General features: G+C 41.1%; 1 protein-coding gene across 4 annotated transcripts in view; it reads right to left on the bottom strand.

Annotated features, from left to right (window-relative positions):
- Positions 1–25,846, bottom strand: part of SSBP2 (single stranded DNA binding protein 2) — a 135,026-nt gene that overhangs the window by 101,848 nt on the left and 7,332 nt on the right. For all 4 annotated transcript variants that reach the window (XM_058864262.1, XM_058864259.1, XM_058864258.1 and 1 more), the window contains exon 2: positions 886–958. In XM_058864262.1, coding sequence (XP_058720245.1) covers positions 886–958 — 73 coding nt within the window. The remainder of the gene's footprint in view (positions 1–885; positions 959–25,846) is intronic.

The following is a 25,846-nucleotide window of genomic DNA, read 5'->3' on the forward strand; positions in this document are numbered from 1 at the left end:
CATCACAGCATAATAATTTTATTTGCTTTTGGAGAAGCATAAAAAAAGTAGAAAATTTTCCTTGGACAATATTTTGCCTATTTTTTTCCCAACTTTTGCTCACTATTCCTATTACTACTACTACTACTACTACAACTACTACTACTACAGTATTGTTATTATTATTTGTTATTATAATTGTTGTTATTACTATTTTATATGTTCTTGTGAAAGATTAGAAACAATAATAAACCCAGAGGACTTCAATGTGTTCAGCATACATCTGTATCCTAGGGCAAAATTAAAATGCCGAGGAGACGTAGTTTACCTCAACCTTCAAAAGATGCACACCAAGTCTTTGAAAAGACTCTTAAAAAAACCCCCCAAACTACTATGTACAGGTAGAAATTCCATTAGCAGTTGAAAGTGTTTAAAAAAGCAGGACCTAAGTGGTGGTGGCCATCATCGATTCAGCAGATGAAAAGAAGTGAAGTGGTTAAAAGCATGGTGAGAGCACAGAGAGATCAGCAGTGCTTCAGAGAAGGAGAACTGATAGTGTATGACAGTGGGATGTACAATACATTTAGAAGGGCTCATCATTCACAATTGGAGATATCAATAGTAAGTTAAAAGGTCATCAAAACCAAGTACCATTGAAGTGTTCTCCAATATGCCCACTTACTAGAGAAAATAGAATAATCTTCCCTATTGTAGAATGGGGATAACAAACCACAGCAAAAATAGTTACACAAAATCATGTAAAAGGACATGGCAGACTGGGTTCCAGAGGATGAGAAACAGAGGATTGAGGCAAACTGATACCCAAGGTTCTCACTGCTTTTATTCCAGACCAAATCGTATTTGTTTCACTAGCAGGCCCCCAGAAGTCATGGAAAAAAAACTCACCTCTGATAAAAATGTCTGGGCTGATTTCTGTGCTCCTACATGGAGCAGATATTCATATACGTACAGTGCTAATCTGAAAAATAAACAGAAAGGACAACATTTAGTATTGTGTATTTATTTGCTCCTCTTCTTCAGAAATAAAGGATGAGCACAGGTTTGAGGTACACCCCATTGCCTTCCACAAACCACAATGTACTGAATGTGCCAAATCTATTACCCCTACTTTCAACTAGACATGTAGGTCAATCTGACCAGAGGTGTTTAAATAGTCATTAATTAAAACATTATTAAGCCCCCAAATTACTTAATGTCAACATTTTTAATATTTGGACAAGTGCCCAGTTAGCTAACAAGTGACCCAGAGCCGCTCTGAGCGAGCGTGCTTACTGTAAATACAATATATTCATGCAGCATCACTGATTACTTTTCCAGGTCAACTTTTTTTCACATGTGGAATGTGTCAAGCTGTTAGCACACTTGAAAAACAGCCCTGTGGTTTTTCCAAAGAACATGGACACCTCAGGCTGCCATCAGGAGAAGCAATGGCAGCCTCAATGCACAGCACGGCCGAACAACCACAGCTCTGCAGCCAAGGGAAAGTGGATCCTGAGACTCATCCACACCTGGGCTCTGGCGGCACCAGAGCTACAAACGATTGCCACAGCTCCAGCTGACTCCCTCCCAGAGCCTCCTGTCTGTCTCTCTGTCTGTCTGTCTGCAAGTCTCCAGGCTTTCGAGGAGGAGGAGGAGGAGGAGGAGGAGGAGGAGGAGGAGGAGGAGGAGGAGAAGGAGAAGGAGAAGGAGAAGGAGAAGGAGAAGGAGAAGGAGAAGGAGAAGGAGAAGGAGAAGGAGAAGGAGAAGGAGAAGGAGAAGGAGAAGGAGAAGGAGAAGGAGAAGGAGAAGGAGAAGGAGAAGGAGAAGGAGAAGGAGAAGGAGAAGGAGAAGGAGAAGGAGAAGGAGAAGGAGAAGGAGAAGGAGAAGGAGAAGGAGAAGGAGAAGGAGAAGGAGAAGGAGAAGGAGAAGGAGAAGGAGAAGGAGAAGGAGAAGGAGAAGGAGAAGGAGAAGGAGAAGGAGAAGGAGAAGGAGAAGGAGAAGGAGAAGGAGAAGGAGAAGAAGGAGGTCTTTTATATTTGCTACCTGCATTGTTTTTAAGAAGTAAAATGTATTTGAATACACCTAGTGATGCACAGCTATTCTTATTTGAAATATTCTTACTATTCATTTTCAAAAACCTGTAGGTAACTACACAAAGAAGAGAGGGAGAGGATCTCTCTTCCTGTTCAAAACCCCATGCCATGTTCTGTGTGATCACTGTCATCATGGCTTTGATGGAACAGTAATTATTGCAGTGAACAGGACACCTATCAAGTGTGAAATTTTAAAAATCTCAGAGAGGCCTTCCCCAAAAATTGTTTTCATTAGTTGTCCGTACATGCAATACATACACATATTACTTTATTCTCTCTCCAAAAGCAAAGATGCACTTTGTTTCTTGGATTAAATATATATAATTTAAACACGTGACTAGTTTTAAACTGTCTTAAGTACTGAGATGAGAGAGGATCTCTTAAGAGTTAACTTAATTCTTCCCAGTTTAACTACCATGCAAATTTTAAGCAATAAATTTTGTAGACTAAATTTAAGCCAGATGTAAAAGAAAGAGAAGAAACACTTTTCTGCCACAACCAATACATCCTGAATACCCAGTAATGCTTTAAAGCACCTCATTTGTCTTATGAGAGTCCCGTTTTTGTTCTTACCCAAACATGAAGCCTGCAGTCCAGATAAAAGGGTTTGTGTGATCACATCCTTCCTGCCCCTACGAGGGAAAGCAAAGCAGCACAAACCCCGGGTTTGCTGTGGGGGCTACAGCACCCCATGGGTCTGCCACTGACTGAAAGCTCTGGCACCTTGATGCACACTCGGTGCACTCACAGCACGAGACTTTAATGCCCAGAGGCATTTGTGCCTCCTCTCAGGACTCGGCTACCTGCTCCAGCACAGCCCAACATCCCTGCCTGTTCCCACTGTCTCTGCTCCAAAAACACAAGATATTTCAACACTGCAACAAAAAGACAACCCTAAAACTTTTGACCTAAACAGAATGTGCTAATTAAACACAATTCTAACTGTTAACATCTCCAGCTCTGTGTAAATGTAAATGTTACCTCTTGGGCTAAACAAACCAGCAGTGCAATGAAATGGTGTTTAATGAGTGTGTGGAGCATAAACGTGACAGATTTCAGTAAAAGACTAGCCAGGCTTTAGGCTTCCAGGTTGATCCAGCACAAGGGTTGTGCCAGGACAGCTGGGACCACCTCCCAGCAAGAGATGTGGGTCAGAAGCACAGCAGAACATAAGCCCATACTAGGTCTGTACGGCTGCCCCAGCCCTTGTTACTGCGCTGTCAGGAAGTCTTTACAGAATGCAACAATGGTACGGGTTCATTCGGAAATAAACGCATTCGCCGCAGAGATCAAAAGAGATACTAATGTTTCACTGTGTCACAGCCAAAGGATCAATGGGAAACTGATGCTCTGGGGAAAGACAGCAGAGACACAGGAAAAGGCGCAACACTGTGTAACAAGAAGGAATACCAAGTATACAAACTATAACAACAGGCAAGGAATGGAGTAAGACGTAAACCAGGCTACAGTTCAAGTGTGTAATAAGAACAAACTAAGAAACCATTTCACATCCTGGCACAAGACTAAGAAAGTATTAGTGAGGTGGTCTTCAACACCAAAAGACTTGGGTTTGAAGTGACATTTTAAAAAGACAGTTTTTACTCATTAAACTGGTGTGAGAAACCGTGCAGAAGCAGCAAGCAGACATATGTTGAATTTTCACATTTGCATACTTGTTGACATCCCATGAGTAATGTGAGGAAAAAATATTTCCAATCAATTTATGACAATGCTGCAGTAATTTCTGTTAAAGACATGACACAGGCCAGAGCTTCCCCCTCCCTGCCAAGACAATTAGAGCACACATTCATCTGTACCCTGATGACACTTTCACTCCATTAACAAACAAAAAAGGTTACTGTCTGACTCATGTTGCTAACCTGGTGCACTTCGCCTGAAGTTCCTGCTCTAATTGGACAAGGCATTCCTACATCCCACAAGCAGCTACTGAATTCCACAGAAAAGAACCATTTAAGTGGTTCAAGTCAAGCATTTATCAGAATATTACCAGGAAATAAACAGTAATCCGTCTAACTGTAGTGTGGAAATTACATTCCTACATTTTAATGTAGGGGAGATGCAATTAGCTTAATGAGAACTTACAACTCCAGCCTTGCAGCAGTATTTCCATTGACAAAAAACAGGGTGAACTCACCCCATTCCAAACCAAAAGACTAAGAATGTACACCACACAAGTGTTGCCACCACTTCCTCTGTCACCAAGAGCCATTATACTGCTAACATTTGATGCTGGATGTAAAAAGTAAAGCATCTATATTGGGAATGTTCCAGATCAGAGCATCACCAAGATGCATTTGTAGCATTTTTTGATGGTTAAGATGAAATTTTTTGAAAACTCTTCCTGTATGGAGTTCAGCATATGGCACACCATCCATTTAACTTTTGGTGGGTTCAAAACAGTAATTAAAGAACTAGAAAATCAATATCCATACATAATTGTAAGTCTGAGTGAAGCAGCTGAGCAAGAATGAAAAGCAGCCTCATTGACAAGATCTTAAATGTTCCTCTCCATGTTTCAGAAGACCTCATGTACTCCCAAATTACTACTCTGAACTATACAGAGGAGTAGCTTTTCTGTTGTTTTCAAGAATGTTTACAGACTTCAGTTCAAATCCATATTTCATTTCAAATCCTAGGAATCTCATTCATCTCACATCCAAATTACAAGTCCCATTCTCTAAAACCAGGGCAAGTAGCACTGAGTCTTATCACGTTTTAAACAGGGTTTTTCCTTAACAAATTTTCTTGAATACATCAATCCAGTATTTCAAAATCTGCTCCAAAGCTCCTGGAGGTGAGCTGGTTTTACCGAGTTTCAACAAACACAGGTAACCAATCCTTCTAAGCAAGTTTATTTAATATGCCAAACCATGCTTTCTGGCCTATTTGATCATACTGACAGTCATTTTTCCCCCCTTCTCTCCCCCTGATTTTAGCGTATTTATATGGTAATTTGTTCCCAAGTATTTATTTTTAATATATTTTTGATATATATGTGTGTGTGTGTGTATCTATATATAATCTTTTCCTACTCATCTCACCTGAGATTTGGGTGATTCAGTCTGCTGTCAACACCCACCTGAGAGAGGACTGGACAGGAGACCAGGTAAGCCATGATTCTGGACCAAATTCAAGCACTACCTCAGAAGCCCATGAAACCTTTTCCCTGTGCTTAAGCAGTTTCATGATGGGCCTTGAGGCTGCAGGGATTTCCCTGCACCCCCAACACATTGCATTTATCCAAGCACACAGGGCTTGCACCCAGTGCTGTGAGGAATGGAGGTGGTACCAAACAAGCTGATCCTTGTTCACCCCAGTTTCACAGACAGATAGGAAAGCTCTCACCCAGCACAGCTCTGGGCAGGGAGACCCACCTCTTGTCTCTTTTCCACTTGACTCCTTGCAAGATGTCCCAAAAATTCACCTCCTGAAGAGTGGCCACCCCGCCTTGGTTACTCTCTGACAGCACCATAAACAACAGCAGGGTTTTTCAGCTCACCCACATACCTGCAGCTCACTATTTCGGTGCGTGTGCCCTAATTTCACACACTTTTGCTACTTAAACCCCTGCAGACTTCAAGCACTGGCACAGCCATTTCCAAGCACGTGTTTAGCCGAGCAGTAGTGTGTAACTAAACACTGAACAGGTATTTGGTGTCGCTAAAGGACACAAAATTATTCACATGAACACTTCTCAGTGTTAGAACAGAAAAGAACCAACATTTATTCTCTGACTCCAGTATTTATAGATTCTTGACAATGACCAGGGATTGGATAATTCAGTTACCACCTTCCCAAGCACACTGGTCATGAAAAATGTCCATCAAAAGACATTTCTTAGAAGGAACATGATGAACAACTTACAGTTTATAGAACTTTCATGGGAAAGTAACTAAAACTATGAAAACATTATCAGAAGGCTTTAGTTTTCAGGGTGATGATTTGGTGTGCACTGATGTCTTGGGAAAGACATCAGAGATGCATGCCGTGGTAGTGTCTGCAGTCTCCCACACAAACATTTAATTGAATGGTTTTATGTATTTTCATCTGCTACAGATGCCTTGCTTTGTGCTGTCACACTGCAGCATTCCCCACCTTCCTTTTATCTGACTCTGGTTGAATTTCATATTTGTTTTTTGTCTCAGGTCTCAGCTTGTAGAAATTACTACAGATTCAAACTACTGCAGAACCAAACCCTCTTCTGAAGGCTCCATCTCAAATGGGACAATTTTCATCCTTTCTAAATACTTCATCAAAAGGCAAGTTTTCTTGATTGACCTCTAGAATTTCAAATAAAAAACTCTCATTTTTACTCCTATGTTTGGCACATATATTCCTTAAGATTTCCAGTAGTTTCACAGGCTTCCTAGTCCATGGTTCTGGGAAAAAAGTAACACATTTTATGATTTCTAAAGGTAGTCCCTAACTGGTTTCTTGGGCTTAACCCATATAAACTACACAACTTACCATAATTATAAAATATTCCAAATGGTAGCTAAAAAGCAATTACTTGACAAAATACATTTTAAAGTGGAAGCTAGACCTTCATAAAAACACTCGAGGTTCCACCTCTTCCTGATAGTAAAGGTGGTAAGCTTGGTCTTCCCTGCTGCTTTCAATGGGATAGTAATGGGTTTTTTCATGGTATTTTGCCCCCGGTATATAATTTGCAGTATTTAATGATTTTAAAGCCATGCCCTGGAAGTAAGCAAAGGCAGCAGCACAGAGCTGGGATGGAGAGGATCACCATCAGAGAGGAAAGCAGAAACACAAAATCCAAACTTTAAAGCTCTAAAATCACAGAATTACTGATTGGTATATGACGTGTTAAAATATTACAGCTGTTCCTGAAGCAGCTGCTTGTTCTGAGTAAAAAAAAAAGCTGTCTACAGCATCCCCTGGAGAAGGGTGAGGGGGAGGAGGGAGCAGGAATGCACAGAGCAGCTCCCCAGGGATGAGCTGGATCAGCAAGGACTGGACATGCAGTGCCCACCAGCCTCAGCAAGCAAGCAGCACCTGATTTAATTTTCATTCATAGAAAGAAATTAGCATTTCTGAGTATCAGGCTCCTACAGAGATCCATGGTTTTGCTAGTAGCTTTCCCAGTTCTTCTCAGAGTGTGTACATGTTATTACATGTACAAAGAATCCCAGGATATTTAGGGTTGGACTGCTGGTCTCCTTTGTAAGTGTCATCAATAATGTTGGGCAAAAGAGTTTATTCCTCTTTTACAGCAGATCCTGGTTAAACCAGATGCAGATGTTAAATACAGACTGTACCTTTCCCCCTACTCACTGCATGCCTCAATCATGTCTTCAGACTCCATAAAATGCAAACTCTGCACTCAGAGCTTGGTAGGACACTCTGAAGAGGAAGTAACGAATCACCTCATGAATTTTATGGGAATCATATGGGATGGTGACACACAAGATGAAATTCCCTGAGTATCTACCTAAAAAGTAATGGTGGAAAGTAATTTGTATGATTTATTATGAAGCAGTAAAATTTTCTTCAGAGAGAGTAAGTTCTGAAAGGATCAGAGTGAAGCTGTCAGACCTCAGAAACCAAAGAAATTCAAGGAACTGGTAGAAAGAGTTTCTTCAGAAAAACAGATAACCTGGAGAAAAGAAGTGCAAGACAAGCATCAGGTGCTTCAGGCTAAATTAAAAAAATTGATGGTAAATATCAATGGAAGACAAATAGGAAATAATAAGAGGTTACTCTGGCTGCATGCAAAAATTCATCAGCAATCTAAGAAAAGACTGCAAGAACAATGAAGTAAAGTCATATAATAATATTAACACCATTCAAGTATTTGGATCAGTGATGACAACTGAGCCTCTGCCTGTATCTGAAATATTAAGTTTCCCCCCAAAACAGGGAGCTGTGATGCTGTTCCTGGGGACAAACCACCACCCATGTCTTTGAGACTGTCACTCTTGCTGGGTGGCAAGTTCTGCACTGGGGACTGAGGGAAGGAACTCAAGGCATTTCCCTACAAAGCAAAAACAAAACAGCAGCAGCCACCCCAGACAGCAGATGGTGTCTGTGTGTGAGGGCAAGCACACCTGTGGAGGTTCTCAGCACACCTGAACTGGAGGTGCAAGGCTTGAAGCACAGATTTCTCCTCAGGTCACTGCAGTCTGTACCCACAGGACAGCTGCACACAGCCTGCTTTGGCCAGACCCACACCTCCCTGTGGAGCCCCCACACATCTGGAGAAACTCTGACCTGCTGAGATCCCCCCGCACATCCAGCCACCCAGCTCCAAGGATTTGCACCCTTGCCTGCTCCTCGTGCCCACCCCTGGATGACAGAGGGAGCTGAAGGGAATCTCCTGCTGCTCCCCCAGACTGGACCATGGCCCTGAAGGATCAGTCAAGACCCCCAATTACCCAACGTTCCCACTCAGCAATATCTCCAGATAAACTGGAGCACCCAACCTGAGCTACACCTCACACATGATGACTTTGCTGAGCCTCCAGTCCTCTCAGACTGCCCAGGGGATTCAAATATGTGTATTTTACAACCTTGGAGATAATTTGCTTAGATCCTGAACTGGAAGTTACCAGAAACACCTTCCTTTTGAAATGCAGGTCATAAAAAACACATAGTGGTTTTCCATATCCTCCCACAATTTCTTTTTATAATAAGAATACTTTCCAAGCAAAGAATCCCAGCAAGAGGAGGGAGATATTTGAAAATCAGGCTAACAAAGAGTTTACCCACACATTAGAAACCCCAAAACTTTAAAAAAAACTTACCAATAATAAAACCTTGCAGTACTGAATTTCAACTACCAACTGTTTGACTATCAGCCTAGAAAATCTGAATGTCAGCTCTTCGAACTGCTACCACTGGCTAGTATTTGAAAGGAAGAAACCAGATACAAAAGAAAAGGGAGGGGAAATATTTGATTCTGCACTGACAGCTGATGTTCAGTAGAACTGACAGAGTTGTATTCGCTTGTACATGAAACAAGAAAAACAGGCAAACCACTTGTCACACAATCTCTGGCTGAGCACTTATTGCTAAATCAAAATTTAAGGGGCATAAGCATCCAAAAGACTCCAGTTCTACTGTATGTAGGACACAACTCAGACTGGTAGTTCTGCTCTGAACAGTTATAAATGCATTTCTGTAGAGGACATATTCAGTTAAAAAAAGGGTTAGCTTTCCTCTGGTTTACAGAGGAAAATAGAAAATTCTCTATTTTCTTAAGCATGTATTACTAGAATAATAAACACTGGATTCAGTTGTTATATTAACTTTTTGGATAACTTCACAGGCAGGCAGGGCAGTAAATACAGGATATAAGTCAATGTCATGTCAAGATGCAATTTCTGCAGCAGGTAAACAGGCAAACGGGAAACCTCAACAGGGCATGGACAGGTTTTAGGATGCCAGGAGATGGAATTGAAAAGTAAAAATAAACATATAAATAAATTAATAAAGTTTTAAGAAAAAAAAAAAAAAGGGTGGGGGGAGAATAAAAATGAGAGGGAGAAAAAATGGAGGAAAAAAAAAAAAGGAAAAATAAGTCCAGATGGGCTGCTCACAGCCAGACAATTTAAGGTTCCAGAAGTTTATGCTTCAGTGAGCTCATGTGCCCCAACACTGCAGCCCTGTTAATGTACCTGACTGAGCCAATACCTGACCACAGCCACAGCACAACAAATCCAAGCACCAAGACCCCCGGGGATCACCATCCCTGGCACTCCAGGCATAGCAAAGTACTTAAAACTCTCAGCTTGTGATCAGAAGGAAAAAGATAGTGAAGATGTCTTAATGGCATCAAAGGTTTACAGAGATTAAAAATACTGGTGAGCTCTATGCAAGAACTTCAGTCAAGTTTTGCTGAGGAGAGTATCAGAAAATATTCTCTAATATATCATGAGTGATAAACCATTTCCTGTAAAAATCCTCTGTAATAATAGTGCAAAAAACCTTAACCTTCAAGATTAATTCAAAAATGTTTTATTAAATATAAACACCAGTTTGCTTATTGTTCATGTGCAAACTCCCGGCCGAGCACAATCTTTCATTTCTTCCCAGTGACATTTTAAAAAATTCTGATCAAATTGCTTGAGAACACAGAAAAGTTCATTAAAAAAAAAAACTTACACAACTTTCATATGTTTTTCACTTCTCAGTTAAATACAAATAGAATATTAAGATTCAGCAAATATTTGTATTTAGGATGCTGTTTACACACTACCCGAAATTGACTTGAGATATTTACGTGGTATTAAAGAGATTCTGGTCTTGAGCCATGAAAGTACACACACAGAATACCAGATTCATGGAGTGATTTGGGTTGGAAGAGACCTTAAAACTCATCCTGTCCCCTCCCCGTCATGGTAGGGACACCTTCCACTGTCCTAGGTTGCTCCAAGCTGTCCAACCTGGCCTTGGACACTTCCAAGCACGTTGCAGTAATTACACTGCTATTCCATGCTTCATTTATTGCCTTTATCCTCCTTTCTTCATTTTCCCTGTTTCTTAGCAGTAAAAGAGAAACTAATCTTGCATTACTCTGGAAACTCTCAAAAGCAGATTTCAGTGTAAGAAGTCGGCACACGGGAATTACAAACAGCAGAGAACAGGGATTTGCTGTGCTGATCCTTATCTTCGACAAGACTCTTACCTGCAGAAGGAAGGGGAAAGAGACTTTCTTTTAATGGCTGCTTCTTCTGCAGCCTGCCAGCATTATCTCTGCTGCATTGTGGCAAAGTGCTGCTACTGCCAGGGGTGGGAGAGGGGAGGGAGAGGTTCCCAGACCCCACCAAAGACTCTGCACAAGCCTCGTCCAGCACCAACTGATGAACAAAAGCGTCTTCAGATCCTTTTCCTCTTTCTATCAACTATATATGTTTTTATCAGCATACACAAATAAATCAATTTATGCCTCCCTGTTTCATCTTTTATACACAGTAAGGCAGAAGAGAATTTTGCAGGCACGACCACTTCAGTTTTACAATGCATAATGTTCAAATCATTATGAAACTATGTTTATGCCACAAAAAGTTTTTATGAAAAAAAAATATGAATCAAATTGTAATATACACTTTTTTTCAAAAAGAAATATTGATTCAGGATTCTGAACAACTGCAAAAAACTCTGAATGAAGAAAAAGGTATTAAACTTGCAATGAGTATCATTAAAGTGAAAAGGAAATCAACACTTGTGATTTATTAAGGAACTCTCCTGTTTCTGCATTAACTGTTAACTTAATACTGAACAGAGTAAAAAAAAAACACAAAAATTTCAGTTCTCAGCTAAGTGGTGAATATCCTTCAGTCCTGTCTCACATCTAGTGGAGACAGATTAAAACAGAGAAAACCAGACTATACCTGAAATGAACAAAACCACCAAGTAGCTACCATCAAAGATAAAAGGACAAGGAAAGGTACACCACAAATGCCCATGACTAAAAAAAAACCTTCCCAATACATCTGTCATATTAATTCAGTATTATGTATAATGCAGCTGCATGAAGTTTCTTTCTTCAAAAGAAAAGATATAACTAGAAAGAGATCTCACAAGAAATTGTACATATATACAGAAATCTGCATTAAATGCAACATTTTTATTTGCATCAGCAGATGACTGCATTAAAACCAAAAAAAAAAAAAAGAAAATTCAACTGCTTGTTTTAACACAGAAATTATTTTTCATTAGGAATATCATTTCTCACTCTCAACATGACTCAAACTGAGACTTGAATCTCAATCTTGTACTCAAGTTAAAATACCCTGCTTTATCTTCCAAATTACTGATGCTTGACTTGGTCCTGTGTGTATTTAGAAAACACACATTAGTTTTTTAAAATATCCTTTTATTAGTATATTACAAGAAGACAGCTTGTCAGCACAGCACCAGGCATTCATAGCTCTGGATTTCAATTTCACCTCAAAAAGCCATTCCCTCCTCAGCAGGGTTTTACTAGAAGGCTGGAGTCAAGTCCTGGAATTATATTTAGTACTAACTATAAAGTATTTATAAATCTGCATTGAGTAAATCAAATGTTTAATATATATTTTAACAAAGGGTCATTTGTTATGTATTTTAGGGCAGCAGTTAGACAAAACACTGTCTTTAACACCTTCTACTGTGTGCTTATTGCCATACATAATACACACTCTTCATGCCTGTAACCTGTTTAATAACAGACATTAATTATTTATTAGCCCTCTATAAACAATTTATAAATGTACTCTTACTATAAAGCATGACTGGACTGGCCTTTACTCCCACAATGAAGGTGTCTGCAGAATTTTACCTGCTGCATTAAGAAGCAAACCCCACTTATAAAGAACTTAACATAAATACACATTCTGGGATATAAAAATATAGCCAAACAGCACAGCCCGCCATTTATCTCAGAATTCAGTATTATGCAGGGGATTTCCCAGCAATTTATGTGAAATGGTTATGATGGCACTGTTAACAAAACTGAAGTCATGTTTAGGTGCAATAGAAGAAATTTTTTCATACCTCTGTCATGCATCTGTTGGAGAAGTTTAATTTTTCACCTTGGGTAGGCTGGAGTGTCTTAAAAATACTCTTTTTAACAAGATCACCCCAGGCACGGCTGCCTAGGGTGGCTTGCTTGCTCAGGAGAGAGCGAAAATTTTAGGAAAACTGTGTATTTTACCACTCTAGTTTTCAACAGCTTTGGAAATAATGATGTACGTTAACTGAGGGTCAGTCTTCTCTTTCAGACCAGCTGACGCTCTTTATATTTTTAGTATTAAACTCAGTTAATAGTTTTAGCATGTACAAGGCACTTTGTGGCTCCTTCTGGCACAGCACTGGTTTGATTTCTTCTATAAATGTTAATTCTTCTTGCGTGAGAACTGCATTAAATTTAAAGCAAATACACCACAGCAAAATGCAAGGAAAGTTCCTTAATGGCAAGACACAGGGAACAACACTTCCCTCTAAGTTTTCAAGTCTGCTGTTTGCAGCTCTCCTCTCTGGGATTTTTCTCCAGCTCAATGAGTAATCAGCCACAGCTTTGTAACACTGCTAAAACTTGTGGCATTTTTCTGATTAAACTCAGAATTTTCCTTACGGAATTTTCCTTATGGGACAAGTTCTTTTCTGAGCAGCACAAGATCTGAGCAAACTGGTGAAACATCAACCTCACAAGTATCAGCAGTGCTACATGTGTTGCCTGTGTTGCTCATCTCTGAGATCATGTTCAGGAGAGCTGAGCACAAGTAGGGCCACGTGCAAAAAAAATTCCTAATTAGGAACAAAACAGCACAGACTGTTTAACTCCATGCTCCCAGTGGTCTGGAGTCATTCAGGAAAGAAACACTGCACCAGGGAAATATAAAATACAAAAAACCCAAGGGCTCACAGTGTAAGATTAACTCATGCAGTTCAAACTACTCATCTATTTAAAGTCAATGAGAAATATAAATCACGGTCAAGGCTGCTCTTTGTGCGTGTGAAAAACGCCTGTCCTTAACAATAAAATGCCCTCCTCAGATCTCACTCATGCCTTCTATGTATCATCTCACTTAACATGGATGCACAAACAGGAAAACAAACCCAACAAGTTCTTGCCCATATGAAGCCCATGGGAAAGATGACAAGGGAATAACTGCATAATTTGAATAAAAGAGAATTGAAGCTTTGAGTTCACATATGAAGACAAGACTAATAGTTACTTTATAAGATGTGTAAGGAAAAAGTAAGCAGAGCTGACGCAGAACATTCAGGTAAAAGAAAACATTAGGAAAGACACAGAAGAATAACCACAGGGTGACACACATTATGTGGCATTTAAGATCCTAGGCAAGACAGCCCAGAGCTGGATGGACAGAGGTACCAGGTGGGAATTTGAGAAGCAGAGCTGGTGGTGAGAGCAAAAGGAAAGAACACAGCTGTAGTGACAACACTGGGTGCAAGAGCTTCAACATCCCCTACGAGCTGCCTCGGGTCTCTTTCTAGCAAGGAAATGGAAGAGCCAACACAGCAGAGAATTTCCTGGTGTTTCCATCATGCCTGTACATGTGATGCAGTCTTTCCACTGCCTGGTCAACAAGACAAGCCCACGCAGGATCTGCAGTCACTAAAAAGGTCTCAAGCACCCTCCAGGGTGATGAACACAACCCCTCCAGGACTCTCATGCAGCTATCCAATCCTTTGAAGATCGAGTCCCTGGAGATGCACAGCTTTGAAGGTGTCCTCAGACTACAAAGCAACAATCTAAGGTGGAGGAAAAATGCATGTATGGGAACAACAACTGAACAAGCAAACCTGAGATAAAGATCTTTTGTAAAGTCCAGCGGGAACCACAAGACAACCCTGGCCAGATCAGCACAGTTAAAAACTGCTCATTACTTCACAATGTGTTCCTTTCCCAGTGCCTCTGACCTAAATAATGTCCTTGCTTCTCAGGAGGTGGCCACTTTGTGGTTCCTCACTGCTCCCTCTCTCCAAGAGAGTACAAGTCTTAATGTGACCAAAAACCTAAACCCAGGGACTCTGCTTCTTGTGCCCCAAAGGAAATGGCAAAACCCCCAAAATTAAATGCCCTTGAAAAGGGACAAGAGGTGAGTAAACATTGAACTGTATCAACCATGAGATGGCATGACATGGAGATGCACTTGAAAATGTTCATCTCTGTGGTGTCTGTCAGACTCTCTTCATCCCTAGAAATGTGGGACTGCAGGAAAATGGGAGCATCTGGAGGTACACAAGTCTTGCTGCCACAAAAGTGAAAGAACTCTGAGCCCCATGCCCTTTATAAATTATTTCTGTTGGGAATTCCTGCAATTTCCCCAGTCCTCCCTGAGCATGCAACAGCCATGGAGAGATAATTTTTCTTAAAATACATTGTAGCTTGTCATGGGCATCAACCATCAGAACAAACTGAAGTCCCATGGGAGCTCTGGGACTGATGCTGAGCAAAGTTAAGAGTGCTTAACTCCTGACAATCCAAACACCCAAAAAACAAACCTTTTAGTAACCAGACCTGTTATGGCCAAGAAGGGAAAAGCAGCATCTCTCACAAAGCCCACTCCTCCCCTTCACACACCGATAGCAGAGACCTGGCTGGTCCACAGGAAGAGAATCCAGGTGGTTATCACACCTTTTTTGTCTCCTGGGTTTTTAGGAGAAGAACAATCTCCTCCACAGGACACAGGAATGTGTCCAGGTGGGTTTGGAATGTCTCCAGAAAGGGGGATTGCAAGCCCTCCCACCCCCCCTCCACCTCCCCCACCCCACCCCAGGCAGCTGTCCCAGGTCTCTGCCACCCCAAAAGAGAAGCCAGACCCTGCTTCATCTCCCTTCCAGAGCTGTGGGGACATTGGGGATAAGCTGCTCGCCAGTGCTGACCATAAACACGCCTCAGGGAACCCAGCCTTGCCCTTTGTGTCTTCAGATCTCAATGCCACACTTAAAAATCTAAGCCAAAAGAGTCACTGCCGCCTCCCCATTTCCCTGGAAGGCACTCACTGAAACAAAGGAAACTTTTCTCAGTACCTTTCATTGTTTTAGTAATCTTACTCGTTCACTTTAATAAATATGAGCCATTGCCTGTTTGTGAAAACTTCACATGGAATTAATGAAGGCACCATTAGTTGCTTGTTCATGAGATTGATCACACCTCTGCAGTGATGATCTTATTAAACCATCCAAATATTAAGAGTTTTGGGCATTTTTTGGGAAGGAAAATACAAGGAGTAACAATGATTTCTTTTATATTCAGCCTTAGCCAACATCACTGAAATCATTACAAGGAATGCAGGAGTAAAGGTTATCTCGAGGCTGCATTTTTTCATCATTCATTTAATTTGCCTCAGATCTGAATGTACTTTCCTGCTTTTTTCACTCAAAAGCCTACGAAACGGTTTCATTTAAAACAGTAGAAGAAAAATACTGTTCTCATTTCAAGATGTGTCAGTTGTTTCCACAACAAAAGTTGATAAAGTATGTGACATTTTGATTCAGAAAGTTACTAATCTCTGTTACAGACTTCATACACCTGCACTATTCATATATAGAGGCACCAAATGCCTGGAGAGGGCATTAAACTAATGTGGATTTGACCATGGCATGGAGGGATGCTGGAGGCAGTGTCACCCTCTTCAAAACGAGCTAACACATGCACCCCAAAAAACCCTAAAACACAACAAACAAAAAAACCCTCAAACCAATTTCTCCCCACAAAAAACCAAACCAAACAAAAAAAACCCCAAAAACAAACAAAAAAAAAACCCAGACAAAAAAAAAACCCAAGCAACAAAAAAACCCCACAAAACCCAAAAGACCCACCCAAACCAAATCCAAACCACAAACAAAAAAATTCCCATCCTCGAACTCTCCGATCAGGGCTTGTGACCTCAATTTTGAGCTGAAGCATTCAGTACACACTACCCTAAACTAGGAATATGTTCCCCTGATGTTTCGGAGTATTTGTGTGTTAAAAACAGCCTTTCAGAGCAGCTCCTGGGGCTGGTGCTTTTCCCTTTCTCATGCAACCTGTGACCTTCGCAGGTGAGAGGTGGAACATCAGCCCCCTGCGGTGTTTTTCACACTTCCCTCAAGGTGAACAATGGGTGGGTGCAACCTTTACAACAGCAGGACTGAATTTCAAAACCAGTAACCTGAAGATGGAAGATTAACAGGAGACACTCGATAACGATGGTTTGATAAAGCACTGGGAGTTCCCCAAATTCCAGTGCGTCTTGCTCCACCTGGCCCCTGGGAGGGTGATTGTCTCCCATTCATCCCACCTGGGCTGAAGGGTTTTGCTGATACCCGCGTTTTGTGTGCATTCTACATAAATACATATTTATCTGTTAAAATCTCTGCTGCTTTCAGCGCCCAAGTTGCTCTGGAGGAGGGAACAACTTCGTTCCTGCTCCAGTTATCTCCCTCCCCTGGGCTGCCATGAAAACAACAAATGAAATCATATGGATGATGATCTTGTCAGGTCTCATCAGCAAAGCAAGAGCCGGCCTGGTCATTATCAGAATATCAGATTTAAAATACAAGCTTGAAACAAGACTACCGAGTTTATACACCGAGTTGAAGTCGCTCACTGCAGCTTTTCTGTAACAAATCCCTTTCCTGCAAGGATTTTACAGAACTTTTCATGCTCATGAAGGACCACTGGAAAAAACAGTTGTACAAATGGCAAAAACAATGAGTCAGCTGTTCAGTTTATTTAGTTTCTCTGCGACTTGCAGGGCAGTTTAAAACAAATTGCACAGGAAATTCAGTCAGCAAAACATATTAAAAAAATATTTTTAAAAACTTTATTAGAACTGGATTTGCAAAGAGAAAGAAATTTCCAACCAAGATGCCAACAATGTGATTATATTAGCCTGCCACAAAACAATTAAAAGTAATGAAATTTTGACTTCTCACTAAGTGTTAAGAAGCTTAAGCTTAGTATTTGGTTAATCCTTCAGTCCCACGGAGAAGCCCTCACACAGGCCAGACTGCATTCTGTAGGTGGTAGTGTTGCCCCACAGCTTCTCAGCAGCATCACTAATCCTGGAGCAGGACACTGACAGCTCCAAACAACAGCAGCTCGCCTAAAAACACCTTTTATAATGTAAATATGTACTCAAAGGTGCTCAGAGACCGCCTGAACCAAAAGGCTGAGGTGATAGCTAAGGGTACAACATCAACCTGTCGTTAAAAACAAAACTGGTGCACCTAGAGTGAACTGCATCCTCTAGCAGAGATTTGTGTCTGAGGAGGGACTCATGACTGCCCACTCTTAGGGAGGAGCAGGGCAGGAAGGACTAAACAATTTTTTTTTTTTTTAAATATATTTTAAAAATTTAAAAGCCTTTGGGCACACACCCCCCAAAACAGCCCCACCACCCCACACTATTTTAGGCGCAAACTTTAAGGCTTCATTCAGCTTTGCCAATGGCTACTGGAAGGTTCAGGGTGCCTACAGGAATTGCTGGGTGGTGAGGCTTGCCAGTGCCCAGCTGGTCCCAGTGAATGGGATACATCCTGGTGGCTGTGGCAGCTTTCGAGCTGCTCCAGCTCCTGCCACAGACCAGGCTGGAACCAGAGCACTCAGACAAAGCCTCTGCAGGGAAGGCAGTCATCTCCTCACTCTGCAGAGCAGGGGCCATGGGATGTACTGTCCAGTATGAACGAACACCTGGGAGGGGATGCACAGAAAAGGCACCATGGTCCATTTATACTCAACAGTAAATGCCATTTAATTCTCATTTTAAACTGAGCATGGTTCCCACCACCTGTCCCTCTCCCCCCCACCTCCCAGGCTCCACAGGGACAATGCTGGAGCACTTGCTGGAACCACTACACTTCTACAAATCTACAGCTTTTCATCTTGAGTCTGAAACTTTGTTGGGAAAGGGGAAAAGAACTGATGACAGTAAGATCTGTGAAATTATGGTTAAATAGGCCAAAGTGAGTCTTAAAGGCAAAAGCTCAATGTGAGTGATGTTTAATATTTTCTTTCAAAACAATGTTCATGTGGCTTTCAGGGTAAGATAATTCAGAGGCTTGAAAATGCTGTAAGATGTGCCATCAAGTACAACATCTGGAATTTTGAAGAACTCCATCAGACCACAGACCAGACAACCAATAAAACAGAAACTAGTGAAATGACTGAGGATTTTGCTGCTTGCGAAAAAAAAAAAAAAAAAAAAAAAGGCAGATATTTCAAAAGAAATCACATTTTTAATGCAATATCCCATTTTATGATTCTCCACTTTTTAGTTTATATATTATTTTGTGTTTTGAAGCAGAAATCAACTGTGTCTCTTTTTTATACAAACACCACCTCTTAAAATAAAAAGGAAGCTTCAGTGAGAACACAGTTATGGCAGCATAAGTCAGAGAATGGAGTAATGAAGCTGATGCAAATACTTCAGACCAAGACTCAAACTTCCCCCCAACTCTGAAGTGTTCAGTTTCCTGGGAGTCAGTGTGGGCAATTTGGCAGGCATGCTCATGAATATATTAACTGACAAGAACCATCCTCCCCCTCCAGTTAATATATATCAGGAGGAAAACATGTAGAGAGGCTCAAATAGCTAAATATCTCAGGCTAAAAATATCAAGAACTCCCTCAGCTGGAAGTTGTTAGCAAGAGCTTTGATAAAAAAAAGGAACCAGGACAGCATAAATTCTTTCCTTTCCCTGCAGAAAATAAACTACATTTGGGAGGAAAGTATTCAAAACATAATAAAAGAGGTGACTCACCCCTTTCAACATGCAGCACACAGTGCATGGAAGGAGGGGAGGTGGGACAGGGATGCAAACCCAGTGGAGGAGTCCTGCCGGAGAAGCAACAACTCCCAGCTCCATCTCAGCTCCTGGGAGGTTCAGCACAGCAGCTCTGTCACACACACCCCTGCCCTGCAGGACCCCTGTGCCTCCTGAAGGGCTCCAGAGACACTGAATGACCACACTGGGTAAACGGCTGCTCCTGGAGCCTTCTCCTGAGGGTCGTGGGATTCTCCTCCAGAAGGTATCAACAGCTACAGCAGGAAGGGTGCAAGGCTATGGATATTTTAAATTCACCTCTTAGCCAACAGTATTTCCAGACATGGGCCGCATTCTTTATTTCTTACATGTTTCTCAAACTTACCTTGACGCAGTCCAATGAGAAAACCCAGAACTACCAGAGCCAGCTTGGCAAGCAGACACACGCACATCACACAGTTCTTTCATTTTTGGGCAGGCAGGGTATCAAAAAGCAAGCCCAAACCACTTACATTTAACAGCCTTCCACACTCAGAAGAAAAAAGGAGCTGAGCAGGGTGGACTTGTCTCAGTCTCAGCTACAGACATGTTGCCTGCAAATATGTTGTCTTATGACCAGAAAATAATTTACAACGGCATCCCATTCCTTCATTTTGAATGGAGCATCTCACATAAAGAGAGATGATCTGGCTAAAGCACATCACATATCTTACATTTCATAATCACATAACTGACATTTCTGTATCACATTGGATCACATGCCAGAGACACTCAAAAAGGTTTGGACCCTTCCAAGTCATCTCCAGTGCCTTCTTCCCTGCAGTATCCCATGGCAGGGTAGGATGCCTCTGCACACCAGCATTTCCATTTCTTGTAAAAATAAAAACTCGGGAAAAAAAGAAAATACTGGTGAAAATCTGTATCTGAACATCGCTTGAATGCCCAAGAGATTGATGAAATTTACTTAATTTCACAATCTGTGTGACATAGGGAAAAAAATATAACTCTGCAGCTAGAAAATACTCAGATCTCAGCCACCTGAGAAAGAAATATTCTTGGACTGTAGAATATAAATACAGAACAGTAGGAGTGGGCTTGAAAATGATTGTTTACTGAACTTGAATCTTGCAAAGTAAAGGGAAAAAATCTTTACTCCAATGTAAGAACACCTCAACATCTTCACTGAGTGTTGCAGCATAACTCATGGATTGTATCACGTCCCTGAAAGAACTTTTTCTAACAGTAATTTTTCAATTTTACATGACGGATGAAGACATACAGAGGTTCCAGGAAGCTTGCTGTGCTGAGCAGTGGGTTGAGGGAAGAGGCAAGGAGGTTCGTCCCAGCAGCACCTCTGAGTACCTAGGCACACTGTGTGTTAGCTTAGAACACACAGAATTTTTATTTGTTACCATTACAGCCATAAGGCTGTGCGGCAAAGAGGGTTCAAACACACTTGGATCCTTGAGATGGCTCCTGTATTGTTTCAAAAAGTGCTACACCTGTCCTGTCTGCTTCAAATGCTCATATTCAGCTAAAATATCTGACAGCTGGCTTAAGAGCACCAGCTCTCCACCCATCTGAGATCCCTCCACCACCTCCAGAACAGAGCCCTCCATACTGGTTTTCATGCTGCTTTCAGAGCTCCCCCAAGCCCTGGAACCAGACTGTGAGGTTCTGACATACATCTACGCAGAATCAATAGAGCTGGAGGGAGAAAAATCCCCACAAACCAAAAAGCAGGCAAACGAGAAAGAATAAAATTTTGGAGCACGAAAGCTTCTGCATGCCACTTGGCCTGTCAAAGGGTAAGAAAAAAACTCTTTCCTCTTTTTGGGTAAACTTGTGTTAATTGCTGGAGGTGCTGTCCAGGGAGAAACATCGATGGAAGCTTGATGGGGAATTAAAATCTTGATTTAACTGGATTAGCATTAGGGGAGTAGTGCATTTCCAGACAGAAAAAAGTTACACGTATGGACTGCTTTTGCTGTTTTCAGGGGCTTTCATTCACACTGCTCTAAACACTTTGCTTTAAGAAGCTAGATTGTTGGGTAGTCCTTTTTTGTTGGTCCTGAAGACACATAAATACAGGTGCTGAACATAAAATCAGCCTTGGTGAGGTATCTACAGTCATTACACAACCAACAGTAAATTTTGTGTTTCCATACCAGGCAACATGACAAGGGTGTAGGGCTGACATTGAACCAGCTCAAAAGTGGACCAAGAACGCAGTTATTCTATTAAATCTGAAAAGGCCCCTTTTAATTTTATTCCACGTTTGAACCAAAACTGTCGGTTTGTCTTTTTTCCCCACCAATCTCCTTCTGTGACTCAAGACATGCAAGCGATGCCTGTTTGCCTGTTCTAAAGAAAGATATCAACCCTTAATACATAAATGTTGTTATATACATTCATATATACACCTATAAACACACACAAACACAGTGAGAAAAGCTGGTGCTGGGAGAATGCAACACTCCTCTCTCTTTCAGCCACGTTGACTCTAAACACGGTCTTGGACTGGGAAATGAGAAACACCAAGAAAGTTATGGGCTTGTTAAAAACTGCCTCTCACAGAACTGGACTGAAGTTTAGCTGAAATCCACAACTGAATCACAAAGGCAGGAAGAACATGAAAACATTTCCATTTCGAGGCTGCAGAATACACAGCAACTACTTTGCCAAATTGCACTGTTGGTCCCTTTAATCTCGTTTCTTGGTTCCTTTCACAACACCCTCGGAATGCCTCAGAATAAGGTGTCAGGAAGCCTGAGGCACATCTGACACTGCCATGGGTTAGGTTTCCCTACACTTCCCTCAATTAGTTTTTCACTTGTGCCCTGAATTACTGAGGATTTCCAATGTTTGTGCTGAGCATTAAGTGCCTGTGCTCACTTCAGCCCACAACCATTTGCAGAAGGCAAAGCTCTCTGTAAAAACACACCACACCAGAGAGCCCCTCTAATTATGCCTTGCCCATTGAATGTGTACACTGTGCAAAGAGAAATTAAACAGAAACTAATACCAAAATACTTCCACAAGCTCTGTGTGTTTCCCTGCGGCTGCAGCTGATCATCCCCACTGCTGCTCTATCAGGGAGCCCCTTATGCACGACTTGCTCTCTGAAATATGGAACAGGTACTCCCACAAGCTGCTGCAGGCATGACCCTGCATTTTCAAACGCATTTATTTGGCTCACAGCCCAAGTATTGAAACCACAGAGTCCTTTTCTGACTTGTTGAAGTATTTCATAAGAGTTTTTCTAGATAGTGATATGAATGAAAAACTGCTCAATGCACTTACATTGTTTTACAGGAAAAATACTTGTGGTTTTATGACAAGAAAACCTTCTCTTATTTGTAGGTTTTTTTCCCCTAAATGAGTAATCCCACCCAGAACTGGAGACTGACACTGGGCAACTTCTATCTTTCTTTTTTTTTTCTTCTAGCTTGGAATTATTCAATATATACTTACAGGTCTGTTTGGGGAATATGGGTAACATTTTAAAAACAACTTCTTTTAATTAATGGATTTCATAGGAATACATCTGCATCCGATACTCCAGTCTGGTTTTGCTTCTAATCATCTATTTAGGATAATCTCTGAAATCATTCTACGTAGTTTTTTCATTCACTGTTTCTATGTTTGCCAACAATGTCCCACCAGTTTGGACATATTTTTTGTCTTGCATCTTTGAAGCATAAGATAGTTTTATTTGCAGTTTGCTTATTCGGGTTTTGCTGCATTATAGTACCTCATATTATTTCTAAAAATATTTTGAAGTATATATAACTAGGTTTGTGTATGCACATGTCTACACATAATGGTCTTGTGAAAGTAAACATCATTCCTTTATGAAGAATCAGAAGTACATTTAGCAAAATTAGAAGTGACACTGGATTTGAGGAGCTGCATCAGAAGTCAGGAACACCAACGTGTTTTACCTTTCAGATCTGCTTGTCAAGCCCATTACCATCACCAGAGGCACATTTCCAAACTTCCAACACTGCTTTTCATCTCCTGATCAGAAGATCTCCTTCATCTTTTCCAGCTTCGTACTTTTGTTAACCAACTGTCCTGTGTGCAAGCTCTGTGTGTTTATTTGTTGATCATGTACTTCTACTCCCACCCAAAAAATCAACCTACATTTGTATTATTTTACAATGTGCATACTAACACACAGGGAAACCAAATTACTCGGGCTGGAACATATGCCTTTTAGTTTTTAAAACATCACCTTTATGTACATGTATCCTTTCCAAATTCAAATTCCAAGGAATATTAAACAATAAACAATTAAAGGAGCCAAGTTCAAGAGACACACAATAGGAGTCATAACCTTCACTTCCAGGCGGGCTTCAGATTTGGCAAGGGAGCTTCATTATTCCTGATAGACCTGATGAAATTGCAGTAACTCCCCCACACTCCAAGCACTCAAACACCTGCACCTCCACTCAAAGGCTGACCCAAACGGGAGCCATCCAAGGCTGGCCCTCACTCTTTGAGGGTTAACTGGGAGAAGAACATAAATAACGTATCTAACATGGAGAAATCAGGAGGGGCTTTGGTTCCTCAAATCCTGCTGTTGCTGCTACAGGGGTCTGATAAAGCAGCACAACTTCTGAAGAGCATCAGGTGGCAGCCTCGCCCCGATCCTCACAAATCCCCCCAGTATTTATGACACAATCACACACCCTGTCAGCCGCCTGATCCACTCTGCCCCAGCACTGTCAAGAACAACATATTTATTAAGGAATTACACTTCCATTTCTGCACTCCAGTATCTTACTCAGAAAGCACAACCCCTCCCAAGGAAAGGAACACAGGCTACAGTTTGCTACTGACGCTGCTGGAATTTTTTCCTAACCTCTAAAACAGGTTTTCAAGACTAAAACCCAACACTTTTTTATAAGCATTAAGGTGTTTGTCACAGAAAACATAGACAGTATTTTACTTTCTTCTACTATTTATAAAAATGCTTAATTCCAGCAGTGGAACATTCTTATTAACTTTCCAAACTCATTATATCTATATAAAAATGCACCTGCTAGCAACAAGACATTATCAATAGCAATATAAAAATAAAACTGCATGCACTGGAATTTACATATACTGGTAACTCTTTAGTACTGATTACTTATTGCTTCTGTATTTTCAAGACACTGCATTCTTCCTATGAGAGTGGTTTGGTCTGAAGGTGAAATCCCTCCCAAGACTCAGAGGCTTTGGAAACAAAATGGAAATAATGTAATGCACAGTGCATTGAGTACTCACTAAGTTCTTAAATTTCTTCCTCACGATGGAAACTTCTTTCAAAGACAGTATTTTATTTCGGAATAGGAGAAAGGAAGAAAAGAAACAGTCAAGCCTAAGTAGCAAGTTAGGAATTCACTGGCAATGTAGACCTGGTCGATCCCATTAAGAGTCTGGGGTTAACATCAAGGGTTGTACTTCAACCAGACCCACACCACCTCCAAAAACCACCAAGACACAAGTCCAAAGTCAGATTTAAAGCCTAAAAAGGACAGGATAAAGCAGCACATGAATTCAATGAATAGACAAGCTAAACAATCTTCACTATCCACAACCACAGCTGAAAAACTGTACCTGCCACAGGAAATGTGATTTCTGAAATCTGGATTTCCTCAAACTGTAATTTTCAATTGATACTTGCACAGGAAACAAAGCAGGGCAAAAAAAAAGTGTGGTGTCATAGTGCTCTTTCACAGGTGGCTCCAGCTTAAAAATAAACCCTCAAAAACTCTGGTACTCTTGCCTGAAGATTGAGAGAACTCTGGAAAGCCTAGAGAAAAAAATGGGCAAAATAAATCATATTGATTTGAATTTTTGTTCTTTTATCACAAACTAGGCAGGTTTTCCTAGGGAGAAGATGTGTACGTCAAAGCTGAGTGCAGCTGGGACTTGGAGGAGCCAAAGGCCTCCCCACAGGAAGCTCAGGTCACTCTGGGCACAGGGAATGGAGGGGCAAAGGGAGAGGGAAAGGAAGCACTTCAGGGTCAGAAACACCTTCAGAACAGAAAGAAAAGGGGCCAACATTATCTGTCAAGAAAAAGTAATGTCAGCTCAGTTTAGTTCACCTGGGAGAATGGGCAGTGGGCAAGGAGGAACAGGTGGAAGTTAAGAATATTAGCTTTTGACTCTTAACCTGTCAGATGATGCCTGCATCAGCAAACATCTTCAATAAATGAAAAATGAGGGTACAACCACAAAATAAAGGAATGATAGAAGAGTCACTAACAGCATGTTTCTACAGAAGAGAGAACGTTTCAGGAAAGCTCTTCCTACCCTAAGCCAACTCCACTAAAAGACTTTCATTAATGAGTGGTATGTAGAAATACAGAAGTGTACGTGACAAATCAGGAAAGATTACAAGCCCTTCTGGGGACAGGAAAAGAATAATGGAAGTTAATAACAGAAAATTCAATACAGGCAAATGTGCAGTACCATGCTCAGGACTAAGAAATCAAAGACTCAAATATGGAATGAGGAATAATTGGCAAGGCAGCTGT

This window comes from Poecile atricapillus, chromosome Z (genome assembly GCF_030490865.1).
Source record: "Poecile atricapillus isolate bPoeAtr1 chromosome Z, bPoeAtr1.hap1, whole genome shotgun sequence".
NCBI lineage: Eukaryota > Metazoa > Chordata > Aves > Passeriformes > Paridae > Poecile > Poecile atricapillus.